Source organism: Capricornis sumatraensis, chromosome 8 (genome assembly GCF_032405125.1).
Source record: "Capricornis sumatraensis isolate serow.1 chromosome 8, serow.2, whole genome shotgun sequence".
NCBI lineage: Eukaryota > Metazoa > Chordata > Mammalia > Artiodactyla > Bovidae > Capricornis > Capricornis sumatraensis.
The window spans coordinates 103536561-103560221 of NC_091076.1; the positions used below are offsets into that span (position 1 = coordinate 103536561).

The 23661-nt window shown below is 60.2% G+C and overlaps 1 protein-coding gene across 6 annotated transcripts; it reads left to right on the forward strand.

Moving 5' to 3' along the window:
- Positions 1–1239: 1239 nt before the first annotated feature.
- On the forward strand, positions 1240–18705 carry TMC6 (transmembrane channel like 6). 6 transcript variants are annotated; one of them, XM_068976461.1, is made up of 22 exons: positions 1240–1323; positions 1570–1626; positions 3955–4096; positions 4251–4393; positions 4557–4652; positions 4983–5141; positions 6548–6653; positions 6801–6894; positions 7152–7409; positions 7679–7869; positions 8980–9124; positions 9711–9866; positions 10291–10442; positions 10540–10621; positions 10775–10872; positions 12515–12610; positions 12881–12956; positions 13965–14098; positions 14240–14416; positions 14494–14572; positions 17432–17499; positions 18177–18705. In XM_068976461.1, the coding sequence occupies exons 3-22, from the start codon at positions 4038–4040 to the stop codon at positions 18271–18273; spliced, it is 2466 nt and encodes an 821-aa protein (XP_068832562.1). In that variant the 5' UTR covers positions 1240–1323; positions 1570–1626; positions 3955–4037; the 3' UTR covers positions 18274–18705. The 6 variants fall into 6 exon arrangements, with proteins under 6 accessions (XP_068832562.1, XP_068832561.1, XP_068832563.1 ...); XM_068976460.1 differs by lacking the exon at positions 1240–1323 and having other exon boundaries at positions 1496–1626; XM_068976462.1 differs by lacking the exon at positions 1240–1323 and having other exon boundaries at positions 1496–1626; positions 18352–18705.
- Positions 18706–23661: the final 4956 nt, after the last annotated feature.

Genomic DNA, 23661 nt, shown 5'->3' on the forward strand with positions numbered 1-23661 from the left:
GCCCTGGCGGTATTTCTCAACGTCCCTCCTCCCATCATCTGCATTTGAGCCGAGTCGGCCGGGCGCCTGGCCTGTAGGAAGCGCTCAGGAACCGGCTCCACTCACGCCCCGCCCCAGCGACTTGTTTCAGAGCCCTCTTGGCCCCTTTCTCTCTGCTGGGACTCCGTGGGAGGCCCCGCGATCCTGCCCTTGTTTTTTCTCCCTCTCCACCTCCTCCAGGGCCCCGTCATCTCTAAAGAGCTCCAGTGGTTTTCCTGCCTCTCTGCCCAGTCCCCTTCCTGGTTTTCCAGACCCGTCCTCTACGCCCCAGGCTGCGTGCTGGTGCTGGGCGCACAGTGAGCACAGAGAGGGGACCGACAGCGGGGAAACGGCCTGGCAAATGTACATGCCAATAGAAACTGCCACATGCTCCAACAGGGTTCAATCCCGGAAGGCTCCATGGAAGAGGTGACTTTCAAGTTGGGCCTGGGATTGTGCAAATACAGCAAGCTCTGGAGCATGGGCGTGCAGGGCTGGGATAGTGTTGGCAGGGAGAGGCAGGGACTAGGCAGGGCTGGTTCTCCATGCTCAGGTGCTTGTGCCAAGACCCAGCCAGAGGTAACGACTCTGTGTGGACATCCTGGCTTGCCCTGCCTGTCCTGCCCTCCAGAAGGGCCCTCTCCTTCCTTTCTGCCTTCCAGCTCACTTTCACTGCCCACCTTCCCAGGCTTCTCCCAGCCAAGAATGGCTCCCACCACTGTCCAGAGCCCACCCTTTTCACAAACCCAGGGCACTCTCCACTGGCCCCCTCCCGGACTCTCTCGAGGTTAGCTTTCTAGGTAGAGCTCCTGGGTGGACAAGATTCAGGTTGTGGTGGATGACCCCCCTGGAGGCTGACTGACCACTCAGCCTGCTTCCTCATCTCTGAACTAGGGTCACCGGTGCCCCCCACCCTGCCTTGTGGGGAATAACTGAGCAAATAGGAATGGGGACTGTCCCCACCTAGCACACAGGAAGTGTGCCGGAACTCGGCGGGAGAAACAGCAGAAGCCACGCCCAGACTGGGGTGGAGATAAGCCCCAGGTTCCACCAGTCAGTTTACCCGAGTTGCTGGAGGCTGTGCAGGAGGAAGGGGTTACCCAATCTGGTGTGGCAGGGCCGGCCCCTATTCGTGTGGTTTTGCTGCCTGGTGTTATTTTGATCATCGCTCTGAGAAGCGGGCAGGTCTGCGATTACTGTCCCCGTTTGAAACTTGGGGAACCTGAGTCCCACAGAAATTGGCTTCAACCAGAGACTAGAAGGCTTCTAGATACTCGGCCGCCTTCATCCTGCTCAGACCTCGGGGTGGGTGAAGATAAGGGTCGGAAGCTGGCGGGGAGAGGGCACAGTTCGCCGAGGGCTCGATGGGCAGAAGAAGCGAGGCGCCCCCCCAACCCCGCCGTCTGGTCACGTGACTTATCGGAGGCGGGTCACCACGTGGGCAGGGCTAGGCGGTGCAGCTCTGTGGCTTCGCCAGGTCTGCCTCGGTCTCGGGTCGCCCCGAAGGTCCTTGTCCACTCGCTCCCTCTGACCTCTCGGTCCCTCCCGCAGTTGGTGGAATCCGAACACAGTTCCCGGCGGCCCTTGCTGGGCAGGGGCGGGAGACAGGTGAGTCGCCGCCCGCCCCCTCTCCCCAGCGCCTCCCAGGTAAGCGGCCAGGATGTGGGACCCTGGTGGGGCGGGGCGGTAACTCTGGGGCTTGGGGGTGGTTCCCACCCCCTCCCAGCCCCATCCAGTTCCCCTGAGGCCACCAGCTCCACCCACTCCAAGTTCCTTTGGGACTCTGGGATCACTGGGCACTGAGTTCCCTCCCGCGGTTCTTCTGGATCTCCCTGAGTTTGACCCTCCGGAGGGTCCCGCTGGGGGACCGGCTGATCCCACTGTACCCCCGCCCCTCCCCCTCTTCTCTGCAGGTACTTCACGGGTAGGGCAGAGGTGTTTGTTTCTCCGGAAGGGAAGGGGTAGAGGCCCCCGTAGGCACCACTGGTCGAAAGTGAGGGGGTGGGAGACTGGCAAATGAGGGGTCCAGGGGCTCTCAGAGCTGCTGCCGCCACTGGGCTCGGAGGCGTGGCTGCCACTCTGCCTTGATGGTAGCTGCCCCCAGAGGACTCGCTTCCGGCTGGGGTGGAGTTTCTGGAAACTAGGCCCAGCCCTGCACCTCCCTACCCAGTTCAGGGCTCAGTACTGGTGCGCCCCGGAAACTCCTGCCTGACTTGTCCCCACCTGGGCAAGCGTACCAGGGCCCTGGGTGCCACCCGGGCAGAAGTTCGAAGCAGTGCCCAGGTGCCAGGGTCCAGGCGAGCCTCCAGCCCCCACGCAGCCTCTGAGCTCCTCCCACCCACCCTGCTCCTCCCTCCTGGAGAAGGGGTGTATGGGAGAGGCCTGTAGCCCAGAACTTGGGAAGGTCTGTGTTTCCTGGAAGGAATTCCCGCTCTAGACTGTGGGGGCACACTCTCAACCCCAGCTCCAGCCACTTTTCCTTTCAGGCGAAGTCAAGTCCGCCTCTGACCTCTGCTGGTTTCTCCACACTGTGCTTCTGTGGGAGGAAAGGGGAGGGGACTTGGGCTGTGTGGGGCCTGGGCTCTGAGACTGGACACTCCCAAGCCGGGGCATTGTCTGGGCACAGCCCTAGTGGGCTGGGCACCCTGGCCTCGCCTGAGGAAGCCCCTTGAGCCTGAGCCAGCTTTCCTAAGTGCTGAGTTCCCTGGAGTTAAGGGTAGGGAGAGGGGCGGGGGTGGGGGGGACAGGGCAGGCTGAGGGCTGGGCCCAGTCTTGCTGGGGCAGAGTCCTGCAGGCATCAGCTGGTGGCTGGGAGCCCGCTCCCCCTGGCCCTGCCCCACTCCCACGGGGTGGAGAGCCTGGACAAGGCCACCCTGGTTCTGTTGTCCTGGGTGATGGCAGAGCCCGGACAGAGGCTGGACAAAGGCTGCCTGTTTAAGGCCCAGCCCCCTCCCCAGCCAGCTGCCCGGGCCCTCCCCGAGGTAATGGAATCTAAGGGACTCTCGGGAGGGCTGTCGACCTTGACGTGCCCAGCTTGGCACAGGGTGACCGCCGTGGAGGGGGGACGCAGGCTGGGGTGCAGCTGAGGCCATGCTCTCTGCTGTTCTGTCCGACACTGGTGAGGGGTGAGGGCCTCGGGCCCCGGCGGCTGGCTCCTGTGAGATTTCCGGCGGGAGGAAGTGCTGCGGGGTCACGGGTGGGCACAGGAAAGGCCCCAGCTGTCCTGACCTTTCTCCCCCAAAAGGGGACTCCCCGGGTCAGAACCTTAGGAATGGAGAGCCATAGCCACAGGTCCCACCCGCCCATCCTCCTGCAGGAATGGCGCCACTGAGGAAACCGGTGGGGAACTGCCCAGACTCCCCTCCCTTCCTTCCTCCCTAACCTCCCTCCTCCCCTCTGGTGGTGGAGGAGTCTCCCTGTCTGTCCATTCCTGCCTGCGGTTTATCTCGGGTCACTCACTGGGGCATCCCAGGTGGCGCTAGTGGTAAAGAACCCGCCTGCCAATGCAGGTTCAATCCCTGAGGTTGGGAAGATCCTCTGGAGGAGGGCATGGTAACCCACTCTAGTATTCTTTGGGATTGTCTGGTGGCTCAGATGGCAAAGAATCTGCCTGCAGTGCGGGAGACCCGGATTTCATCCCTGGGTTGGGAAAGTCCCCTGGAGAAGGAAATGGCCACCTACCCCAGTATTCTTGCCTGGAGAATTCCATGGACAGAGGAGCCTGGTGGGCTGCGGTCCGTGGAGGTCACAAAGAGTGGGACACGCCTGAGTCACTAACACACACTGGACCGTGTGTTTGGTGTTTGTCTGTGGATGGGGGCAGGGTAGGGTCTCAGGCAGCCCAGGCTGGAAGCGGCCCCTCCCACGGTCCGCAGGGAGCGGGTGGCGGGGCTGGGTGCCAGGCTCACTTTGCTGTAACACTTCCTGTCTCATCAGATGGGCAGCGGGAGGCTCTGGAGGCCGTGTCCAGGCTCTGAACTGCACTAGGGCTGCGGACTGGCTGGCAGTGGGCCGCAGACATGTCCCAGTCGCCGGCCTTTGTCCTGAATGTCCTTGAGACCCCAGAGGACCCAGAGGGGTAGGTGCTCTGGGGTGGGGTGGGGGGCTGGGATGCGTCACCCCCAGGGAGAGGTGGGCTGGACCTCAGCCCTTTGGAGGGGGAAGGCTGCTGGGGCGAGGACTAGGTCAGCAGCAGCCTGACCTCCCTGCCACACCCCCCGTTCTGGACCCAGAAGCCAAGAGCCCAGCCCCTATGATGAGAGCGAAGTGCACGACTCCTTCCACCAGCTCATCCAGGAGCAAAGCCGCTGGGTGGCCGAGGAGGGGCTGGAGCTGCAGCAGAGGCAGCCGGGGACTGGCACCCTGGGGGCCTCAGGTGAGCCCACCTGGCCAGGTGCTGGGATGCGGTGGGCAGGGCACTGAGCCTCTCACACTCTGAGGAAGCCCCTCCTAGCAGCCTGGGGAGGGGGCTGGGTGGGGAGATCTCCAGCCGGCAGGATCTGTAGAACCTCTGGACAAGTCTTAACTTTGCTGGACAGGCAGCGACCACGAGACCCTGCTGGGGCCCGAGGGTGCCCCCGTCTATAGCATGGCCACGCTCCGCATCTTGGCCAGCATGCCCAGTCGCACCATTGGTGAGTGGGACCCTTTCCCTTCGGACCCTGGGCCGGGCTGGGGTTTCCGGCTAAAGAGCTACAGATCTCAGAGCTGGGCCCCTTTGGCCCACCTCACCCTATGTACTGCCTGGAGGCCCAGCCCTGCCCCAGGCAGCCACGCCGGGTTCTAAAAAAAATGACTTCGGAGTCATCATGGGGATAAAAATAGGCTCTTGGGAACCGGTGGAGCTTGAGGTCTCTTATGAAGGGACTTTCCTGGGTCCTGGGAAGCAGTGTGTGTTGGGGGGATGATGGTCCCTGCTCCACGTGAGGGGGCCGCATCCCTCCACTGACCAGTGGCCTCCGCAGGCCGGAGCCGTGGGGCCATCATCTCCCAGTACTACAGCCGCACGGTGAAGCTGCGTCGCAGGGCTGGCCGGCCGCAGCTCAGGGACATGGGCCGCTCAGCCCGGCCCAGCCTCCGCCTGTACGACCTGGAGCTGGATTCTGCGGTCCTGGAGGAGGAGGGTGAGTGAGGGGGCACGGGGCCTCGCTGGGGAGGACATCTGCTGGCGGGGTGGGGGGCTGGGGTGCAGCAGGCTGTCTGAAGGTCCCCTGGAGTGAGGTCCCTTTGCAGGAGTGCAGGAGGGTCTTGGTGTTCCAGCCACTGGGACAGAGAAGCATGGGTCTCTCTGGCTGCACAGGGTTTGACTCTGCAGCCAGGCACTCTGCAGTGTCTGTTGAGCATTTGTAGTGTCACAGACGCTGGTATTGGCTTTGGGATGTGATGGTGGTGAGCATACCCAATGCAGTTTATCGTCTGGTGAAACAGGAACCAAATAAACGGATAAGTGATGGTTAAAGCTCAGATTGAGATGAGATGAGATGAGATGGCTGGATGGTGTAGCCGATGCAGTGGACATGAACATGGGCATACTTTGGGAGACGGTGAGGGATGGGGAGGCCTGGCGTGCTGCAGTCCATGGGGTCACAAAGAGCTGGACACAACTCGGTGCCTGAATAGCAACAACAAAGCTCAGATAAGGGCAGCTGAGGAAAGGTGCCTGGTAGGAGAGCGTTGCAGAACCCATCTAGCCTAGAGGAATCCCGGGAGGCTTCCTGGAGGAAGTGACGCTAGAGCTGCTGGGGGCATGTGCAAAGGCCCAGGGCTGGGAGCCTCCTGGCTTCCCTGAGCATCTGGGAGGCTGGTGTGGAGGGGTTGGGGAACAAGAGAGAATAGCTGTAGGAAGGAGCAGGGCCCAGCACACAGGTCAGTCTTCAACCAAGTGATCTCTGGCCGCAGCGCCCAGGGCCTTGGGCACTTCCTGGGGCACTCCTGTGTCTCCCCTCCCTGTCTACCCGAGGCCCCCAGCTGGTGGGTTATGGAGCAGTTAGCTCAGGGGTCAGGGTGAACGTTCCAGTTTTATTGTGCGAACCAGGCCGAGTGTCTGCTTTTTCGTCATTTCTTATCTGGAAAGAGGAGTTAAAATAGCATCCCCTTTCCAGGGTGGGTGTGAGGATGGAAGGAGAGAGGCTGAGGGGTGGCCAGATCTCCAGACCCCGCCTTCCCCTACTGACCCCAGCGGGGCTTGGCATAGTGGGAAGTGGTGGGGGGCTGGAGGGGCTGGGACCCCATTGCTGCTGAGTAGGGGGAGCATACGGGACTCTGGTGCGTGGGGGGATCAGAGCAAGATGCTCGAGGGGCCCTAGGAGGGGAGTTTGGGTCAAAGAGGAGGGCACTGGGCTGGGCCTTGGAAGATGCTGGGAACTTGATTGTGTCCTGGGCTCCCGGGGGTGGAGGTAAGAGAGGGTGACGGCTGGTGGGCATGTGGACCTGGCCGGGAGGCAGAGGCCTGGGTGGCAGGGGACAGCCACACGGCGGGAGGGAGGGCAGGGTGCCGCGGGAACCTCAGCTTGCCCCCTTTCCCCTGCAGAGAAGCGGGGCCTCCTGGTGAAGGAGCTCCAGGGCCTGACAGCGGCCCAGCGGGACCACATGCTCCGGGGGATGCCCCTGAGCCTGGCTGAGAAACGCTCCCTGCGGTCAGTGCCCCTCCGTCTCGGGCAGCCCCCAGACGCCCCTCCTCGGCTGGGCGGGGCAGGGGGTGAGCCGGCTCCTGAGCCCTCGGTGGACGGCGGTTCCCGGTGGGGAGGGAGTGGACCGGCCCCAGACGCTGCCTCTGCCCCCAGGGAGGAGAGCCGGCCCCCGAGGGGCAAGCACAGGGCCCAGCGGCGCCACGGGCTCCTCTCCTGTTGCGACCAGCTCCGTGACAGCTGTGTCCTGGTAGGAGCATCTAGGTACCCGGGAGGGAGGGGGTGAGGTGGAGTGGGGGCGATGAGGGGGCCCTTTCTCCCTCCAAGTGATGCCCGTGGGGTTATCTCGCCTCCAGCCTGGCTCTGGGCCGGGACTGAGCTCCCTCCTCTCACGGCGCCCCTGCGCTCCAGGCCCGGACTGGACTGCGGTCTTGCTAGGGGCCGGCTCCCTGGGCTGGCTCCCCGCCCCGGCCCCACCTGAGAGCCGTGCTGCCGCTGTCCCCGCAGGCCTTGCACAACCTGGGGCTGGCGCTGCTCTCGGGGCTGCAGGCCCTGATGCCCTGGCGCTACGCCCTGAAGCGGATCGGGGGCCGGTTCGGCTCCAGCGTCCTGTCGTACTTCCTCTTCCTCAAGACCCTGCTGGCCTTTAACGCCCTGCTGCTGCTGCCGCTGCTGGCCTTCATTGTGGGCGTGCAGGCCGCCTTCCCGCCTGCGCCCGCGGGCCCAGTGCCCACCTTCACTGGCCTGGAGCTCCTCACCGGCGGGGTGAGGCTTGGTGGGGAGGGGGCGGTGAGCAGGCACCCTCTCGTTACACCCCACCCCATCCGCTGCTGTGACTCTGGCTCCCCTCGCTTTCCTTGGGACCCCGGAAGCCCCAGGGCGGCCACAGTCCTCCGTTCACCTCTGTGTTGCCCTCACCCCCCTCCCCTTCTGCCTTTCTCCTCGCTCCGTCCTCTGGGTGCCCTGCAAGCCTGAGGGTGGGTCAGCTGCCAGGAGGGCAGACTCCCTGACCCTGCCAGGCGTTTTCTCCGCAGGGCCACTTCACCCACAGTGTCATGTACTACGGCTACTATAGTAACGCCACGTTGAACCAGCCGTGTGCCTCCCCGCTGAATGGCAGCCAGTGCGCTCCCGAGGCGGGCAGCCTGCCCTACAACATGCCCCTGGCCTACCTCTTCACCCTGGGGGCAGCTTTCTTTATCATCTGCATCACTCTGGTGTACAGGTAATAGCTCTCTGCCATGTGACCCCGGCTCTGAGCATCACTGACCCACCCATGCATCCATCTGTCCATTCATCCATCTGTCTCCCTATCCATCCATCATCACTCCCTCCATTCATTCATCCATTCATCTGTCCATCCATTCGTCCATCTGGCTACCCATTCATTCATGATCTCTTCATCCATCCAGCCACCCATTCAGTCATCCATCTAGCTACCCACCCATCCATTTTCCCATCCATTCATCCATCCAAAGATTGAAGGCAAGAGGAGAAGGGGGCAACAGAGGATGAGATGGTTGGATGATATCATTGACTCAAGGCACATGAGTTTGAGCAAACTCCGGGAGATAGTGAAGGACTGGGAAGCCTGGCTTGTTGCAGTCCACCTTGGGATCACAAAGTCGGACACAACTGAGTGACTGAACAACAATCCACCCATCATCACTCTATCCTCCAGCTATCTATCAACCATGGGTCCGTAGATCCTTCCTTCCATCCACTTTCATCCACACACCCATCCACTCCACACACATTTGCTGTGCTCTGCTCAGGGCAGGAAGATAATTGAGCTTGGTGCATATCCTTGAGACGCTTGCTGTGTACAGGAGAAGACAGGCCAGTGAAGAGGCTGGGAAACTGTTGCATTGCTCAGGTGTTATGGAGCATGGGAGTCAGACCGGCTTCCCAGGGGGGTGGCCCTTGTACCACAGAGGGAGGTTAAATAAGGCAGCTACGGAAAGACAGAGGAAGGTGTGCTGGTTCTCAGGAGAGGCAGTGCACAGGTCCTGAGGTAAGCCAGAAGCTTCTATAGCCACGTCTGGGTGGGAGGCAGGCGGTGGGGTGGTGGGGAGTGGAGGTGACCCCATTTCTAGCCCTTTGTGGCTGCTGGGCATCCTGCTGGACAGGTCTGACCTAGGGTGGCCGGTGGTCCACCCCAGGAGGCTGAGAGTTCCGGGCTAGAGGCGGGGCAGGGAGAGTGGCCGGAGGCCCATCAGTGCTGGCCGGGGGTGGGGGCCTTCTCCGAGTGGCCGGTACACTTTGTCAGATCTGTGTCTCCCGGCCTCTTCGCCTTCTGCCCCATCTCACCCCTGCCTGGCTCTGCTTCCCCCAGCATGTCCCGCTCTTTCGGGGAGAGCTACCGGGTGGGCGGCACCTCGGGGGTCCACGCCATCACCGTTTTCTGTTCCTGGGACTACAAAGTGACCCAGAGATGGGCCATCCGCCTTCAGCACGACAACATCCGAACCCAGCTGAAGGTGAGCTGGGGGCTCACGGCCCCCTGGGGCTGCGGTCCGCCACCCCCGTGTCCAAGGGAACACCAGTCGGGGCCCTGCAGAAGGACTTCCTCTTCTCGAAGGCCCTGTGTCCTCCGGCCCTGGCAGGAAGAGGCCTCCACTGTGCCAGCTGGCCCGCACTCCCAGCGCCCCCGGTAGCCCTGGGGTACAAGTGAGAACAGTGAGGGCTGAGCTGGGGCTCCTGGAAGACCCTCTGCCTGTCAGGGGTCCCTGCTGTGGGATTCGAGTCAGGGGCGCTCACAGTTTTGACCCAGCTGTCGGGCCCTCAGGGAGCGTCCCGTGGCTCCTAGTCGGTGAGGGAACAGCTGTCTGCAGGCAGCACGGCTCAGTAGGCAGGTGGGGGGCAGGCCACGTCCCTGGAGACGGGGCCTCTGTCGGGGGAGCCACAGGCCGTGGTACCGGGGGCAGCTGGGAGGTGAGCCCTGGCCCTCCCCCGACCTCAAGCCTCCCCGTGTGTCGGCTCCATGTGCCCCCCCGGGGTGTGGTGCGCACGTGGGCAGGTCCCCGCATGTCTGTGCCTGGGTGACGGGCTTGCTGTCGCCTGCAGGAGCTGCTGGCTGAATGGCAGTTGCGCCAGCGCCCCCGGAGCGCGTGCGGGCGGCTGCGGCGGGTGGCCGTGCTGGGGCTCGTGTGGCTGCTGTGTCTGGGCACCACGCTGGGCTGCACCCTGGCCGTCTACACCTTCTCGGAGCTCATGATCGAGGTGCGGAGAGGGCGTGGGCAGCCGCCGAGGAGGCCCGGGCCTCCCGCTTTATTAGCTGGGACCCCTGGCCTCCCACACCTTCCGCCCCGGCCCCCCACAGGACACTTTTCTCCCAGGGCTTGTCCTCATTCTTGTTCTGTCTGACGCTATTATAACGTCCTTTTGTTTTCTTGTCTTTTGGTTTCACTTTTTTTTTCCGACACCTGTGTTCCATCCTCCCTTCTCCGCCTCCCGCCCCCCTTCCTGTGCGGTTTGAACACGGGGCTTGGGTTGGGGAGGTGTGCCTGCCATCTCCACCTGCTCTGTAGCCCCCCCAGACCCCTCCCTGCGGCCCCTTCCCACCCCTCACCCTCTGGCCAGGCAGTGGACCTGACCCTGTCCTTGGGGCCCCTCCGGGGACCACTGCCCACCCCTGCCCCAGCAGAGCCCAGTGTCCACCGAGCGGGAGGCTGTCCTGCTGCTTCTGCCCCTGGTGGTTTGCCTCCTCAACCTGGGGGCCCCCTACCTGTTCCGCATCCTGGCCGCCCTGGAGCGGCACGACTCCCCGGTGCTGGAGGTGTACGTGGCCATCTGCAGGTGCGAGGCCAGGTGGGCCAGGTGCGGGCTTTCTGGGGCGGGACCTCTGTCTCCCAGGCACCCCGCCCTCAGCCCGCACACCCACCCTTTTCCACAGGAACCTCATCCTCAAGATGGTCACCCTGGGGATTCTTTGCTACCACTGGCTGGGCCGCAGGGTGGGCACCCTGAAGGACCAGGTGAGGGCGGGCCGGGCGATACTGGTGGGGGCCTGGGGCTCAGGCCCCTCACAGCAGCCAGCCCTCACCTGACCTTCCCTGGCTCTGTCCGCAAGCGTCCTGGGGGCGCCCGGGTGGCAGGGGAGGGTGGGGGCTGAGGCTGCTCTGTTTCAGTGCTGGGAGAACTTCGTGGGCCAGGAGCTGTACCGGCTGATGGTGATGGACTTCATCTTCATGCTGCTGGACACACTTCTGGGGGAGCTGGTGTGGAGGTGAGGCCGGTGGACCGGGCCCTTGCACCTGGGCATCCCCTGCAGAAGGGCCCCTAATGTCCTCCCCTGCGTGCGTGGTGGAGGTGGGGGTCACCTGGGCAGTGCTCCGGCCTCTGAAAATCAGGACCTGACCCCAGACTGGGACCATAAATTTCCACCCATGACAGCTCTTCTGTAAAATATTGTTAAACTGAGAAAACCCCTGAGAAAACAGGATGTAGCATATTTTTAGATCGGAAAGGAAAACAGGTTTCAAGATGAGGCATATGGTCTAATCCGTCAAGGGAAAAAAGGGTCGGGAGGAAGCACAGAAAGTGGAAGGACGTGTTCAGCTGTCCTGGCTGCGGGTGCTGGCGTGGCAGGTGTCATTTCCTTCTTTTTTGTGTTTTCTTTGAGAACATTGGAATTTAAAAATAATAAGATTTTTACTTAAAATTTTTTCAAGATTGATTTTTATTTCTGGCCTCACCTCGTGGCATGCAGAACTTCCCCGGCCAGGAATCGAACCCCTGCCCCCTGCAGTGGAAGCGTGGAGTCTTAACTACTGGACCGCCAGGGAGGCCTCGATAATAATAAAAATATCTTTTTTTAGAAATTTTTTTTCTTGGCCGTGCTGGGCCTTCGTGGCTGTGTGCAGTCTTCTTGCTGTAGTGGCTTCTTTCGCTGTGGATCACGGGCTCTAGGGCTCGGGGCTTCAGGGACTGTGGCACGTGGGCTCAGTAGTTGTGGCCCCCGGGCTCTACAGCACAGGCTCAGTAGCTGTGGCGCACGGGTTTAGTTGCCTCATGGCATGTGGGATCTTCCGGGACCAGGAATCGAACCCGTGTCTCCTGCACCGGCAGGTGGATTCCTTACCACTGAGCCACCAAGAGGGAAACCATCTCTGATAGCTCAGCTGGGAAAGAATCCTCCTGCCAGTGCAGGAGACCTTGGTTTAATTCCTGAGTTGGGAAGATCTGCTGGAGAAGGGATAGGCTACCCACTCCAGTATTCTTGGGCTTCCCTTGTTGCTTAGCTGGTAAAGAATCCGCCTGCAATGCAGGAGACCCCAGTTTGATTCCTGGGTTGGAAAGATCCGCTGGAGAAGGGATAGGCTACCCACTCCAGTATTCTGGCCTGGAGAATTCCATGGGAGTCCAGGGGGTCGCAAAGAGTCAGACACGACTGAGCAACTTTCATTTCACTTTCACCAGGGAGGGGGTGAAAGTTGCTCAGTCGTGTCCGACTCTGCAACCCCATGGACTGCAGCCTGCCAGGCTTCTCTGTCCATGGAATTTTCCAGGCAAGAATACGGAAGTAGGAACTTTTTGACCCAGGGATCGAACCCGGGTCTCCCTCATTGCAGGCAGATTCTTCACCATCTGAGCCACCAGGGGATAAGATTTTTAAAAAGCAGTAACACCTTTGATGCCAATGTGCATGTTTGCACTGGGGTGTATCACACGTGCTTAGAAAATGGACAGAGACTAAGTCAGCTGCAGTGCGGGCCCTAGTCCGCCGTCTCCCCTCGACATCACTGGGCACTGGGAGGGGTGGGCTGGCTCGTCAGCTTGCTGTGCAGGCCGGGGTGGGGTCCCAGCGTCCCTCGGGCTGGTCTTGGTGTTTGGTCCTCCTTTGTGACCCTAGGGCTCTTCTGCCCCAGGCTTTTCTCTGAGAAGCAGCTTAAGAGGAAGGGGAAGCCTGAGTTCGACATTGCAGGAAATGTTCTGGAACTGATTTACGGGCAGACCCTGACTTGGTGAGCGTCTCCCTTGTGTGTCCCACTGCCCAGTCCCCGGGGAGGCTGACCCCTTCCCGCTCAGGGCCCCAGCAAGGCCTAGTCCTGGGATTCTCGAGTGACCTGACCCCTCAGCCCCCGGTGGACCCAGGCTCTGGCCTCCTCGCTGGGCTTTCCTTGAGGTCTGACCCTGAGCCAGGCCTGGGGGGCAGTTCTGGGCCTGGGGAGTAGCTCGGGGTCCAGGACCCCAGCCCCTGGACTGCAGCCCCCTCCTCTCCACGCCCTCCTCAGGCTGGGGGTCCTCTTCTCCCCGCTCCTGCCCGCCATGCAGATCATCAAACTGCTGCTCCTCTTCTACATCAAGAAGGTAAAGGTACCGCTGGGTCCTAGGGGTGGGGGCACGGGGCAGGCAGCAGGCCTGGGGAGCGTGTGCAGCCAGGGTGGCTGCTGGGCCGGCAGACACGGAGCCCTGGGACATTAGAACCCTTCCCTGGCCTGAGCGATATGCGGCTGGCAGCCCAGGGCCACCCTCTGGGGTCGGTCACACAGGCCCCAGCTGATCTCTGGCCCTGAATCTCTGCCTTTGGCAGGCTGGGCAGGATCCCGTTAGGGTGTGTGGTCATCACCACATGCCCGTGTGTACAGGTCAGGGCTTCCAGCCAGGGGGCTCAGAGGCGCTCAGAACCAGCACCCCCTTTCCTTTGCTCCCCGAGTTTCCTCATCTGTACACAGTGGATATGGGCATCCCAGGTGACTCAGTGGTAGAGAATCCACCTCCTGAGCGGGAGATGTGGGTTTGATTCCTGGGTCGGGAAGATCCCCTGGAGAAGGAAATGGGAGCCCACTCCAGTATCCTTACCTGAGAGATCCCATGGACAGAGGAGACTGGCAGGCTACAGTTTGTGGGGTCACAAAGAGTCTGACATGCTTTAGTGACTAAACAATTAAAAAAAACTCACTGGATGGTGCCCTAGGGGGCACTGCTGGAGATGATGTTTATAAAGCACAGGGCAGGGTGTCTAGCCCACTGGAGACCTTTAGTCAACGGAAGTGGCTGTTAGTATCATCCCTCCCGCTTACAAGTGAGCTAGCCAAGCATCCCCCCATGTCCCTTGGTCTCCCCTCTGCAGAAGGGGAGGTGGCCCCGCTGGCCCTCCCCAGCCTGTGGGCTTAGATCCCAAGCATCTGCCTCTCTGTCGGGCTGTCCTGAGGTCTTGGCTCAGGCTGGAAGCTGGGCTCAGGGTGCTGGAAGCGCAGCACCCTCTCAGCCCACGGCCAGCCTCGGTCCTGTTCGCTCTGGGAGGCCCCACAAGGCCTGGGAGTGGGGGTGGTGGACGGCAGGGTGGTGGTGGCCGAACGCAGCCTTTGTCCCCAGGCCAGCCTGATGGCCAACTGCCAGGCGCCCCGCAGGCCCTGGAAGGCATCCCACATGAGCACCGTCTTCGTCTCCCTGCTCTGCTTCCCCTCCTTCCTGGGCGCGGCTGTTTTCCTCTGCTACGCTGTCTGGCAGTGAGTGGGCGCCCAGCCTCCGGGGTGGGGGTTGTGGGGAGGGCCGCCTGCTGGGGCTCTGACTGCTGGCCAAGGTTCGGGTGGTGGGGAGCTGCCCTTTGCCTGGGCTCAGGGGTCATGCCGCCCGCCCTCTGCCCCCAGGGTGAAGCCCTCGAGCACCTGCGGCCCCTTCCGGACCCTGGACACCATGTATGAGGCGGGGAAGGTGTGGGTGCGCCGCCTGGAGAAGGCGGGCCCCCGCGTCTCCTGGCTGCCCTGGGTCCACCGCTACCTGGTGGAAGATACCTTCCCCATCTACCTGGTGTCAGCCCTGCTGCTGTGAGTGACGGGGTCCCTGGCTTCTCCCTCCCCCGGGCTCCTGCGAGGGGCCCAGCCTGACCGCCCGTCTCCCGCAGAGCTGTGATCTACCTGAACATCCAGGTGGTGAAGGGCCAGCGGAAGGTCATCTGCCTCCTCAAGGAGCAAATCAGCAACGTGAGTGCCCCTCTGAGCCCCCCACCCAAGTCCCTCCAAGCTTCTCTCCTTCCCCAGATCTGGACCGTAGAAAGGGGTTGTTTGCTAAGCGAATTGTATCAATTGAGATACATAGTTCATATTGATCAGAGTTGGAGGCGGCCAGGCTGCCCATCTGCAAGGACCCCACTGGGACGAGGGCTCCAGAGGTGCTTCTCCGACGACCCCCGCCCCCAATCCCAATCCCCCAGAGGTCGCCCAGAGCTGCCCCGGGGGCTGTCCCTCCCTCCTCCCTGCTCAGTTACTGGACCTCCCATCACCTCTGGGGCAAGTCACTGCCCCGACAGTCAGGGTCACTCGGGCTGGTGTTTGCCTGGACGGCAGGGGCCTTTCGCCTGGTCCTTACCCTGCCCTGGTCTGGGCTGGTGGCTCAGGAGCATGTGTCAGTGACGGCAGGTCTCCCTGAATGCTCAGTGGCCTCTGACCTCATCCCCAGGGCCCCAAGCTTGCCCCCAGGACCCCGACATCACTCTCCCCACTGCTTTTTTTTTTCCTTTTCTCCCTTTCCTTTCTGTTTTCTCCCTTGTGTACTCAATGCTTGAGCCCACCTTGGGGCCAGCTGCTGCCTGTGTCCCCCAGGCAGTCACATCAGGGCTGGTGGCTTCCCGCCACCCTGCATTAGAAATGACCTGAGGGTCCACTGCCGGGGTCAGCCAAGGCGGGACGGGGCTGGGCTGTAGCTCATGTGATCCTGCTGCTGGTGCAGAGGCTCAGAGTCAGGTCTTTCCAAGTGGGAGGATCCCCTGGGGACTGTTTCCACTTTTTATTGGGTTGTAAGCAAGGCAGTGCTTCTACAAACAGCAGGCAGGGCTCAGGCTGGGCGTTTTGGCTAAGGGGGTTGCCTGGCCCCAGCTGTTGGAAATGGGTTGTTTTTCCTAACTGGCTCATGCTCTGCTGTGTAGATCTTCGGGACCTGAGGTGCCCGGCGGGATGCACAGGGGCATTGAGAGAGGAACCCCTGGTTCACCACGTTCCGCCTGCCATTCCTCTAGGAACTGAAGGGCAGCTCCCCAGGCGGTCCTCGGGGTGGGCAGCGTCTCCCACCAAGGCCGAGCCCAGGCCCGGTTCTGAGTCTGGGGCTGCCAGTCTGAGCTCCGCCAGCACTCGGAGCATCTTTTCCTGGGACTGAGCAAGGCAGCTTACTCAGGCGCACGGCCCTCTGTACCCACCAACTTGATGGAGAGAAAATGGGGAGGGCCCATCTTGGAGGTGTGTCTGTCTCAGCATCTTCCCAGCTGAGCCAGGGTGCCCGGCGCCCGGACACATTCAAACAGAATTGCTATTTGCTCTTTGCGAAGTCGCCCTACCAGAAACCCAGTCTGAGCCCGGAGCTTCATGGGCCCTGAAGTCTGCCAGGTGTTTAACCGGGTCCTCGACTTTAAGCCTTTATGCGCTTTTCACAGTCATTTGTCGAAAGAGCCCTGGGTTGGCTGATTTGTTGTTGATCAGTCGCTAAGTCACGTCCAACTCTTTGCGACCCCATGGACTGCAGCACGCCAAGCTTCCCTGTCCTTCACCATCTCCCAGAGTTTGGTTAAACTCGTGTCTGTTGAGTCGGTGATGCCATCCAACCATCTCATCCTCTGTCACCCCCTTCTCTTCCTGTCCTCAATCTTTCCCGTCATCAGGGTCTTTTCCAGTGAGTTGGCTCTTCGCATCTGGTGGCCAAAGTATTGGCTGATCCCTGCCCCAAAGATGTCCTTGTCCTAATCCCAGGAGCTGTGAATAAGCCACGTCACCTGGCATTGGAGTTGGGGGTGGGATCAGGATCAGTTGCTGTAATTCCATCTGCTGATCTGGAGGTAGGGAAGATTGTCCTGGATCATTCGGGTGGACATGATGTCATGATAAAGCCCTTAGGAAAGGAAATTGGAGAGTCAGTATCAGAGAAAAGGGTGTGAGAAGGACTTGACTGGACGCTGCTGGCTCTGCAGATGGAAGGAGGCTGAGAGCCCAGGGATGTGGGCAGACTCAGAAGCTGAAGAAGGCGAGGACAGATTCTCCCTGGGGGCTCCAGAAGGAACCAGCCCTCCTCACTCCTTGATTTTAGCCCAGTGAGACCGCTGTGGGCTTTTTTGTTTCTCTATTTCTGGCTGGGCTGGATCCTGGGCTTTTCCCTAGCTGCGGTGTGGGCTTCTCACTGTGGCGGCTCTCTTGCTATGGAGCACGGGCTCCAGGGTGCGCGGGTGCTCCCGTAGTTGTGACGCACGGGCTCAGTAGTTGCGGTTCTTGGGCTCTAGAGCGCGGGCTCAATAGTTGTGGTGCACAGGCTTAGCTGCTCTGTGACGTGTGAGGTCTTCCTTGTCCAGGGATTGAACTTGTGTCTCCTGCACTGGCAGGCGGATTCTTTACCACTGAGCCGCCAGAGAAGCCCTATTGTAGACTTCTGGTCTCTAGCACTGAAAGGTGTTGAATTTGTGTTGCTTTAAGCCACTAAGTTTCTGTCATCAATTAGGGCAACGATAGAAAACCCATACAAACCCCAATGACACAAGCACACAGTGACCGAGGTCAGAGAGGAGGTAATTTCCCCAGGGCAGACTTTATACATTGAGTCAGGCTGAGCTGGCAGCCCTCGATGTGTGAATCAGCACGTTTCCCTTTTCACCTTGGCCGCTAGGAAGCTTAGGTGTATCTATGTGTCCACTGTAGGGTTTTCGGTTTTCCCTCGTTCTTGCTTGGTACCTCTGTCTCCTTTCTTTAAACTCTTCATGCTCATGGGGTCAGATCTTTGAGAGCCCCGCCGAGTGCCAGCTGTAGCAGGCCACTTCTGGATGGACATGCAGTGGGCAGCTGCTCTCTGTGTTCCGGTGTTTCTAGGAGGGAGAGGACAAAATCTTCTTGATCAACAAGCTTCAGCGTGTCTACGAGAGGAAGGAGAGGAGCAGGTGAGGGCCCTGGGAGGGGAGTGTGCAGGGTCGGGGAGCAGGGCATGGACAGAGAGGCCCCTTCCTTCCAGGGGTCGGGGATGGGGGGTGGCTGCTGGCCTCCCTGGGTGGCCCTTAACTTCTTGGAACTCCCCTGCCCCTTTCCCCCACCTTTTGTCCTCAGGTGTGTGGGGCATTTGGGGAAGGAGGAAAACTTAAGTTTGGTGAGAAAGGAAAAAAAGAAGTGAACTGTGTGCAGGGGGCAGGGTTGAGTTGGGGTCTCTCACGCCGTCTTCCTCCTCCTCTCTGCATCCCGTCTTGATGAGTCAGGGGGTCGGTCTAGCTGGCCGTCTCCTCAGGCCTGCACCCCTTTCTCCCCGTGGGGTGAACATCCTGCCCCCAGATGCTGCTGTATCAGCAGCGCAGGGCCTGCTCCCACGGCCGCACATCTCTCCCTGCACCTGTTGCCTGTGCTTAAGTCTGGGGATGGGGAGGCACACTCGGACATCTTCCTGCTGCCTGGACAGACAGACACACTCAGGGATGCACACACCCCCTTCCTCAGCCCCTGCCCAGCCAGGGGGGCTGGCTGAGGTCTGCAGGTGGAAGCCCTTGGGGCTCCCCCTCCTCACCCTAGGCAGCAGGAGTCCCTCCCACCCCAGGAAGCCATCTGATAAGACATCCTCCCCACCCCCCAGCCAGGAGGAGGGCATGGCAGCCCACTCGTGTCTTTGGCTGGAGAATCCCATGGACAGAAGAGCCTGGTTCGGCTGCAGTCCCTGGGATCACGACTAAGCACACGTGTGCGCCCCTGGCCAGGCAGGCATCAGTGGTGAATCCTGGCCTCTTCCTGCTCCTTCCCCTTCTCTCCAGGGGTCTGAAAGCAGCTCATGAGGAAGCTGCTAGGCATCCTATGGCCTTGGAGGGGGTGACTGGTGTGCACTGCCCGAGGCCGGGGGCCCCTCGCTGACTTCCCTTTCTGGCAGGGCTGGTAGAACTGAGGAGGCCATGACACCCCCAGCCCTCTTCACAGACGACTGGGGTGCCCAGTAAGAGCGCCAGGCTGGCAGCCTGGTTCCTGCGGCCCTGCAGGCAGATGCCGTCTGGAAACGACCCCGCTGGGACATGACTGGGGATGGGGCTCAGGGGGCAGGACTCTGCAGCCCACCTGAGGCTGGAGCACCCCCTGTGAACCCTGCCCGGCACTCTTTATTTATTCTGATTAAACATGTTTTGCAAAATGGGCTCATCTCGTGGGAGTCTGTGCTTGTACCCAGGCCTGTCCAGGCTTGCGCAGGTATGGCCGTGCCCCCGGGGCTTGCAGCCTGCCTTCTGCCTCCAGTGTCTCCCTCTGTTTCTTCAAGGCTGTCTTCCTGGCCAGGCTCAGCCCTGTGGTCTTCCCCAGCGCTGGGCTCTGGATGGAACAGACTGCAGGGCTTCAGTGCTGAGTGCAGGGCGCCCTCTTCTGGCGCAGCCCCTCGTAGCACGGATGGACCACACCGCAGCTTCTGGGGCTGCTTGGCCAGCCCCGCCTGTGCGGGGGTGGGGAGGTGGGGAGGTGGGGGGAGGAGTACAGGGGACAGATATGGAATGTGTGGTGGCGGATGATGAAGTGATGCTTTCAGTGGTTACTGGATGGAGGGCAAATTTAGGGAGGGACTGAGGTGGGTCATAGCTTTTCTTCCAAGGAGCAAGCGTCTTCATTTCATTCGGAAGAAAAGTTATGACCAACCTAGACAGCATATTAAAAAGCAGAGACATTACTTTGCCCAACAAAGGTCCATCTAGTCAAAGCTGTGGTTTTTCCAGTAGTCCTGTATGGATGTGAGAGTTGGACTGCGAAGAAAGCTGAGTGCTGAAGAATTGACGCTTTTGAGTTGTGATGTTGGAGAAGACTCCTGAGAGTCCCTTGGACTGCAAGGAGATCCAATCAGTCCATCCTAAAGGAAATCAGTCCTGAATATTCATTGGAAGGACTTATGCTGAAGCTAAAACTCCAATACTGTGGCCACTTGATGCGAAGAACTGACTCATTGGAAAAGTCCCTGATGCTGGGAAAGATTGAAGGTGGGAGGAGAAGGGGACGACAGAGGATGAGATGGTTGGATGGCATCACTGACTCTATGGAGATGCGTTTGAGTAAACTCCGGGAGTTGGTGATGGACAGGGAGGCCTGGCGTGCAGTCCATGGGGTCCATAAGAGTCGGACATGACTGTTCAGACATGAACATGTCGGACAGTTCAGAGCAACTGAACTGAAATAAGATGGATCATTTGCTATTGAGCCGAGGAGAGAGGAGCCTTTGGCGGGTGGAAGGGCAGCCAGCGTCCAGACCTGTGGCAGAGTGAGGTGACCCCAGTCCTGCCAGACAGAGCTTGAGGAGCCTGTGGGATGCCATGGGCCCAAGGGTGTGGGGAGGAGGGGACGGAGCTGTCACTGATCAGGGCCCGCTGTCCGCAGGGGCTGGGGGAGCAGCCCTGTGGGAAAGGATGGGAGAGTAGCGATCCTCAATCCTCATCTCCATGGGGAACCTGGGGGAGCAAAGCCTGGCTTGGGGTGCACAGGTGGGCTGTGGAGATGCCTCTGCCATCTGCCACACTCCCAGCTGGGCCCATGCTAGCCCCAGATGGTCCCTGTTTGAGGACTGTCCCACGTCGAGGGGGTGCTCCTGTGTTGGCAGACGTGCGGGACAGACGCCACCTTTCTCGGGAGCCCAACGTCAGGACCCTTGCTTGTGTCTAGTACCAGGCAGGTGATGCTCGGGGACCTCTGCGAGGAGCCGGCAGCGGCTCTTGGCTGCGGTTCCGGGCATGAGCACCGCTGGGTGGGTGAAGTCGGGTGGGGAGACTTGACCTGGGCTCTCGGGGCCAGCAGCCTCAGATGCTCAGCTCCGCGTGAAGGGCGCTTTTGGATGGATGGATAGACATCATAAATTGACCACGTCCAGTCTGAGCTGGTGCCGCCAGTTTTGACTGGCTGACCTCACTTTGCCTGCCTCGCAATGACTGTGAGTTCAGGACAGGCTGCTGCTAACAAATAGGCCAGAAGCCTGTGGGTATTTTTGCAGGCACTGTGTGCAAGTCAGGTGGTGTCCCTGGCTATTGACTCGAGCGCTAACCAAGGTGTTGCTGTGAAGGCATTTTGCAGGTGCCCAGCACCCAGTCAGCTGACTTTAAGGAGATTATCCCCTGCGATGTGTGTGGGCCTCGTCCAGTCAGTTGAAGGACCTCAAGATCAAGGCCGAGGTTTTCCAGAGAAGAGATTCTTCCCAGGGCTATGGCACCCAGCTGCCTGGCTGGCAGGGTTCAAATTTCAGAGTCACTAGCTCCACCCCCATCCCAGTTAGTTCTCTTTCCAGGCACGTCCGTCGCCCATCAGAGTGGCTTCTGATACACACGTGGCCTCAAGGTCCTCCAGCTGTAATATTCTGTGATGGAGCCTGAGGGGCCCTGACCAAGCAAGGCTGTGAAGTCACAGGAGCCTGGGTTTGATGCTCATCAGCTCATGGCCTTGGGCACATTCTGTGACCTCTCCCAGTCCCTGTTCCTCACCTTCTGGGGTTGTTGGGACAATGGACACAGTCCCACGTGGTGCTTAGTACCATGCTTGGCACGTAACAGTTTTGCTTTAAAAAAAAAAAGAAAACAGCGTAAACTGCCGAATGAGACCCACTGGGCTCTTGCAAGTGGCTGAATCCCAGTGGGTTGGGAGGCTGACAGTAAGCCCACCGACAGGCTCCCTCTGACACCACCTCTGCCTTGGCCACTCAATGGAATCAACTGGGGAGATTTAAAGAACCTGGTGCCTGGACACTCGACCAGACTCTGGTGGAATGGGGTTAGGATGTGCCCTGGGTTCTGGGATTTTAAGAAATTTCTGGATAATTCTGACATGCAGTCAGGACGGAGAACCAGCATCTGAAATGTCACTTAAGCTCGAAGCTTCTGTGCACTTCGGGCAGGTGTTTGGAAACCAGCTTCTGGATTTCACGGTGACTGGGGAGCCAGGCTCCTGGGCCACACCTGCAGCGCGGGGCTGCCATTCAGGGGCCAGTTTTCCCAGGTGGTGGTAGTGGTAAGAAACTGCCTGCCGATGCAGGAGGTGTGGGTTTGATCCCTGGGTTGGGAAGATTCCCCTGGAGAAGGCCACGGACAGAGGAGCCTGGCAAGTTACAGTCCATGGGGGTGCAAAGAGTCGGACACGACTGAGCTCACCCTCACACGGGCAAAGCCGGTCGACAGCACCTCTGCTGGGAGAGCTGATGTATAGAAGCTATAAGTTTCCAGCACGACTCCTATGTGACTTCTTGATCCACCCCACATGCTCTATTCTTGCAAAGAATCTTCTTGAAACACCTGTCTCAGTGAACGCCCACTCAGCTCCTCGGGTCTTGTGGCTTGTCATTAGAATCAGGGCTGGCCAAGGTGGCTCCTTCCCGACCCCTTCTCCCCATTCAGAAGTCCCTTCTCCACACACCAGGCTTCTCCCCGCTGAGTATCCTGCCTTCTTTGCCTTCTCCCACGGCATTGCCAGAATGAGTTAAGAAAAAAAAAAGTACAGTTCTGAGCCTCCAATTTTTCTCTTGACTCCAGACACCAAGTCTCCTTCTCATCTGTGGGTACCAGGACCCGCCCCTGCTCCAGGCCAGTCACTCATCCTCCTCCTCCAGGAAGTCTGCCTCATCTTTGGCCATCCTGGTGGCACTGGGCTTGTTCTCCAGTGAGGCGCTGGACGGTTTGCTCCCCTGTGGTGACTCTGGACTCACAAGGGACCAGGTGAACGCCCGGGGAAGTGCTGGCTGGAGGTCCCGGTGGAGTCGTGGCCTCCAGGTTTACACAAGTTCAGGATGTCGCGTGTGTTCTGATCGTCCATGTGCTGAGCCCATGTCCTTTAGCCCTTCTTCTCCTGATGCTGGTCGTCCTGTGCTCTCCTCCTGGGTCTTCTAGAGAGGCCGGTCAGACAGGAGCTTGCCATCTTGACCTCCGGAGCCAACCTGGGTCCTGTCTTCTCAGTAAAATGTGGCCGAGGCCCCTAGGAGCGTAAGAGACAAAGAGACACTCGCTCCATTGGTCTCTGAGCAGAAGTCACAAAGGACGTTTAGGCTGGTCTTCAAGAGGGTATCTTCACAATCCTGAAGAGACAGCAGAACTGGCGCTGAACTTAAGGTCGCGGCAGGCGACCCTGGGGTGGGCTGGGAGCCAGCGCCACGTGCTCGGACTCCTGACTGTGGCCTGAAGCCGGTGGGGACAGGCTGCTCCTGCTGCAGCCCGTGCCGTCACTTCAGTGGTCCCCGTACAAGGTGTTATGCACAGTCAGCTAAGGCTGGGCCTCCCTGGAGGGCCAGGGGTTAAGACTTCCCCTTCAATGCAGGGGGTGTGGGTTCGATCCCTGGGTGGGGAACTAAGATCCCACGTGTCTCTCTGTTCAGGCGCTCAGTTGTGTCTGACGCTTTGTGACCCCATGAACTGCAGCACACCAGGCCTCCCTGTCCATCACCAACTCCCAGAGTCTACCCAAATCCATGTCCATTGAGTCGATGATGCCATCCAGCCATCTCATCCTTTGTTGTCCCCTTTTCCTCCTGCCCTTAATCTTTCCCAGCATCAGGGTCTTTTCAGATGAGTCAGCCCTTCTATGACCAACAAAAGACCTTCACACGATCAAAGACCTTCACTACTCTTTTCTGAGTATTTTTTAAAAAATGATTCATTTTTAGCTGTGCTGACTTCATTGCTGCAAGGACTTTTCTCCGGCTGTGGCGAGCAGGGGCGGCTCTCTGGTCGCAGTGCTCGGCTTCTCCCCGCGGTGGCCCCTGTTGTGGAGCACGGCCCATGGCCTTCAGCAGCTGCGGCCCCCGGGCCCTACGGCACAGGCTCAGCAGCTGCGGCCCCCGGGCCCTACGGCACAGGCTCAGCAGCTGCGGCTCATGGGCGTAGCTGCTCCTCGGCATGTGAGATCTTCCTGGATCAGGGATCAAACCCATGTCTCCTGCGTTGGCAGCTGGATTCTTAACCACTGAGCCACCAGGGAATCCCTCTTTGGATATTTCTGATACCCAAACTGGGTCATGGGTTGAGAGCGAGCAGCAGTCCTGGGCTGCGGCCACATGCCACGGTTGCCCCAGATGGTTCTGGTTCCTGGATGGAGCGGGTGGCTCCAGGCAGGTGGCTGGCGGGGAGCCC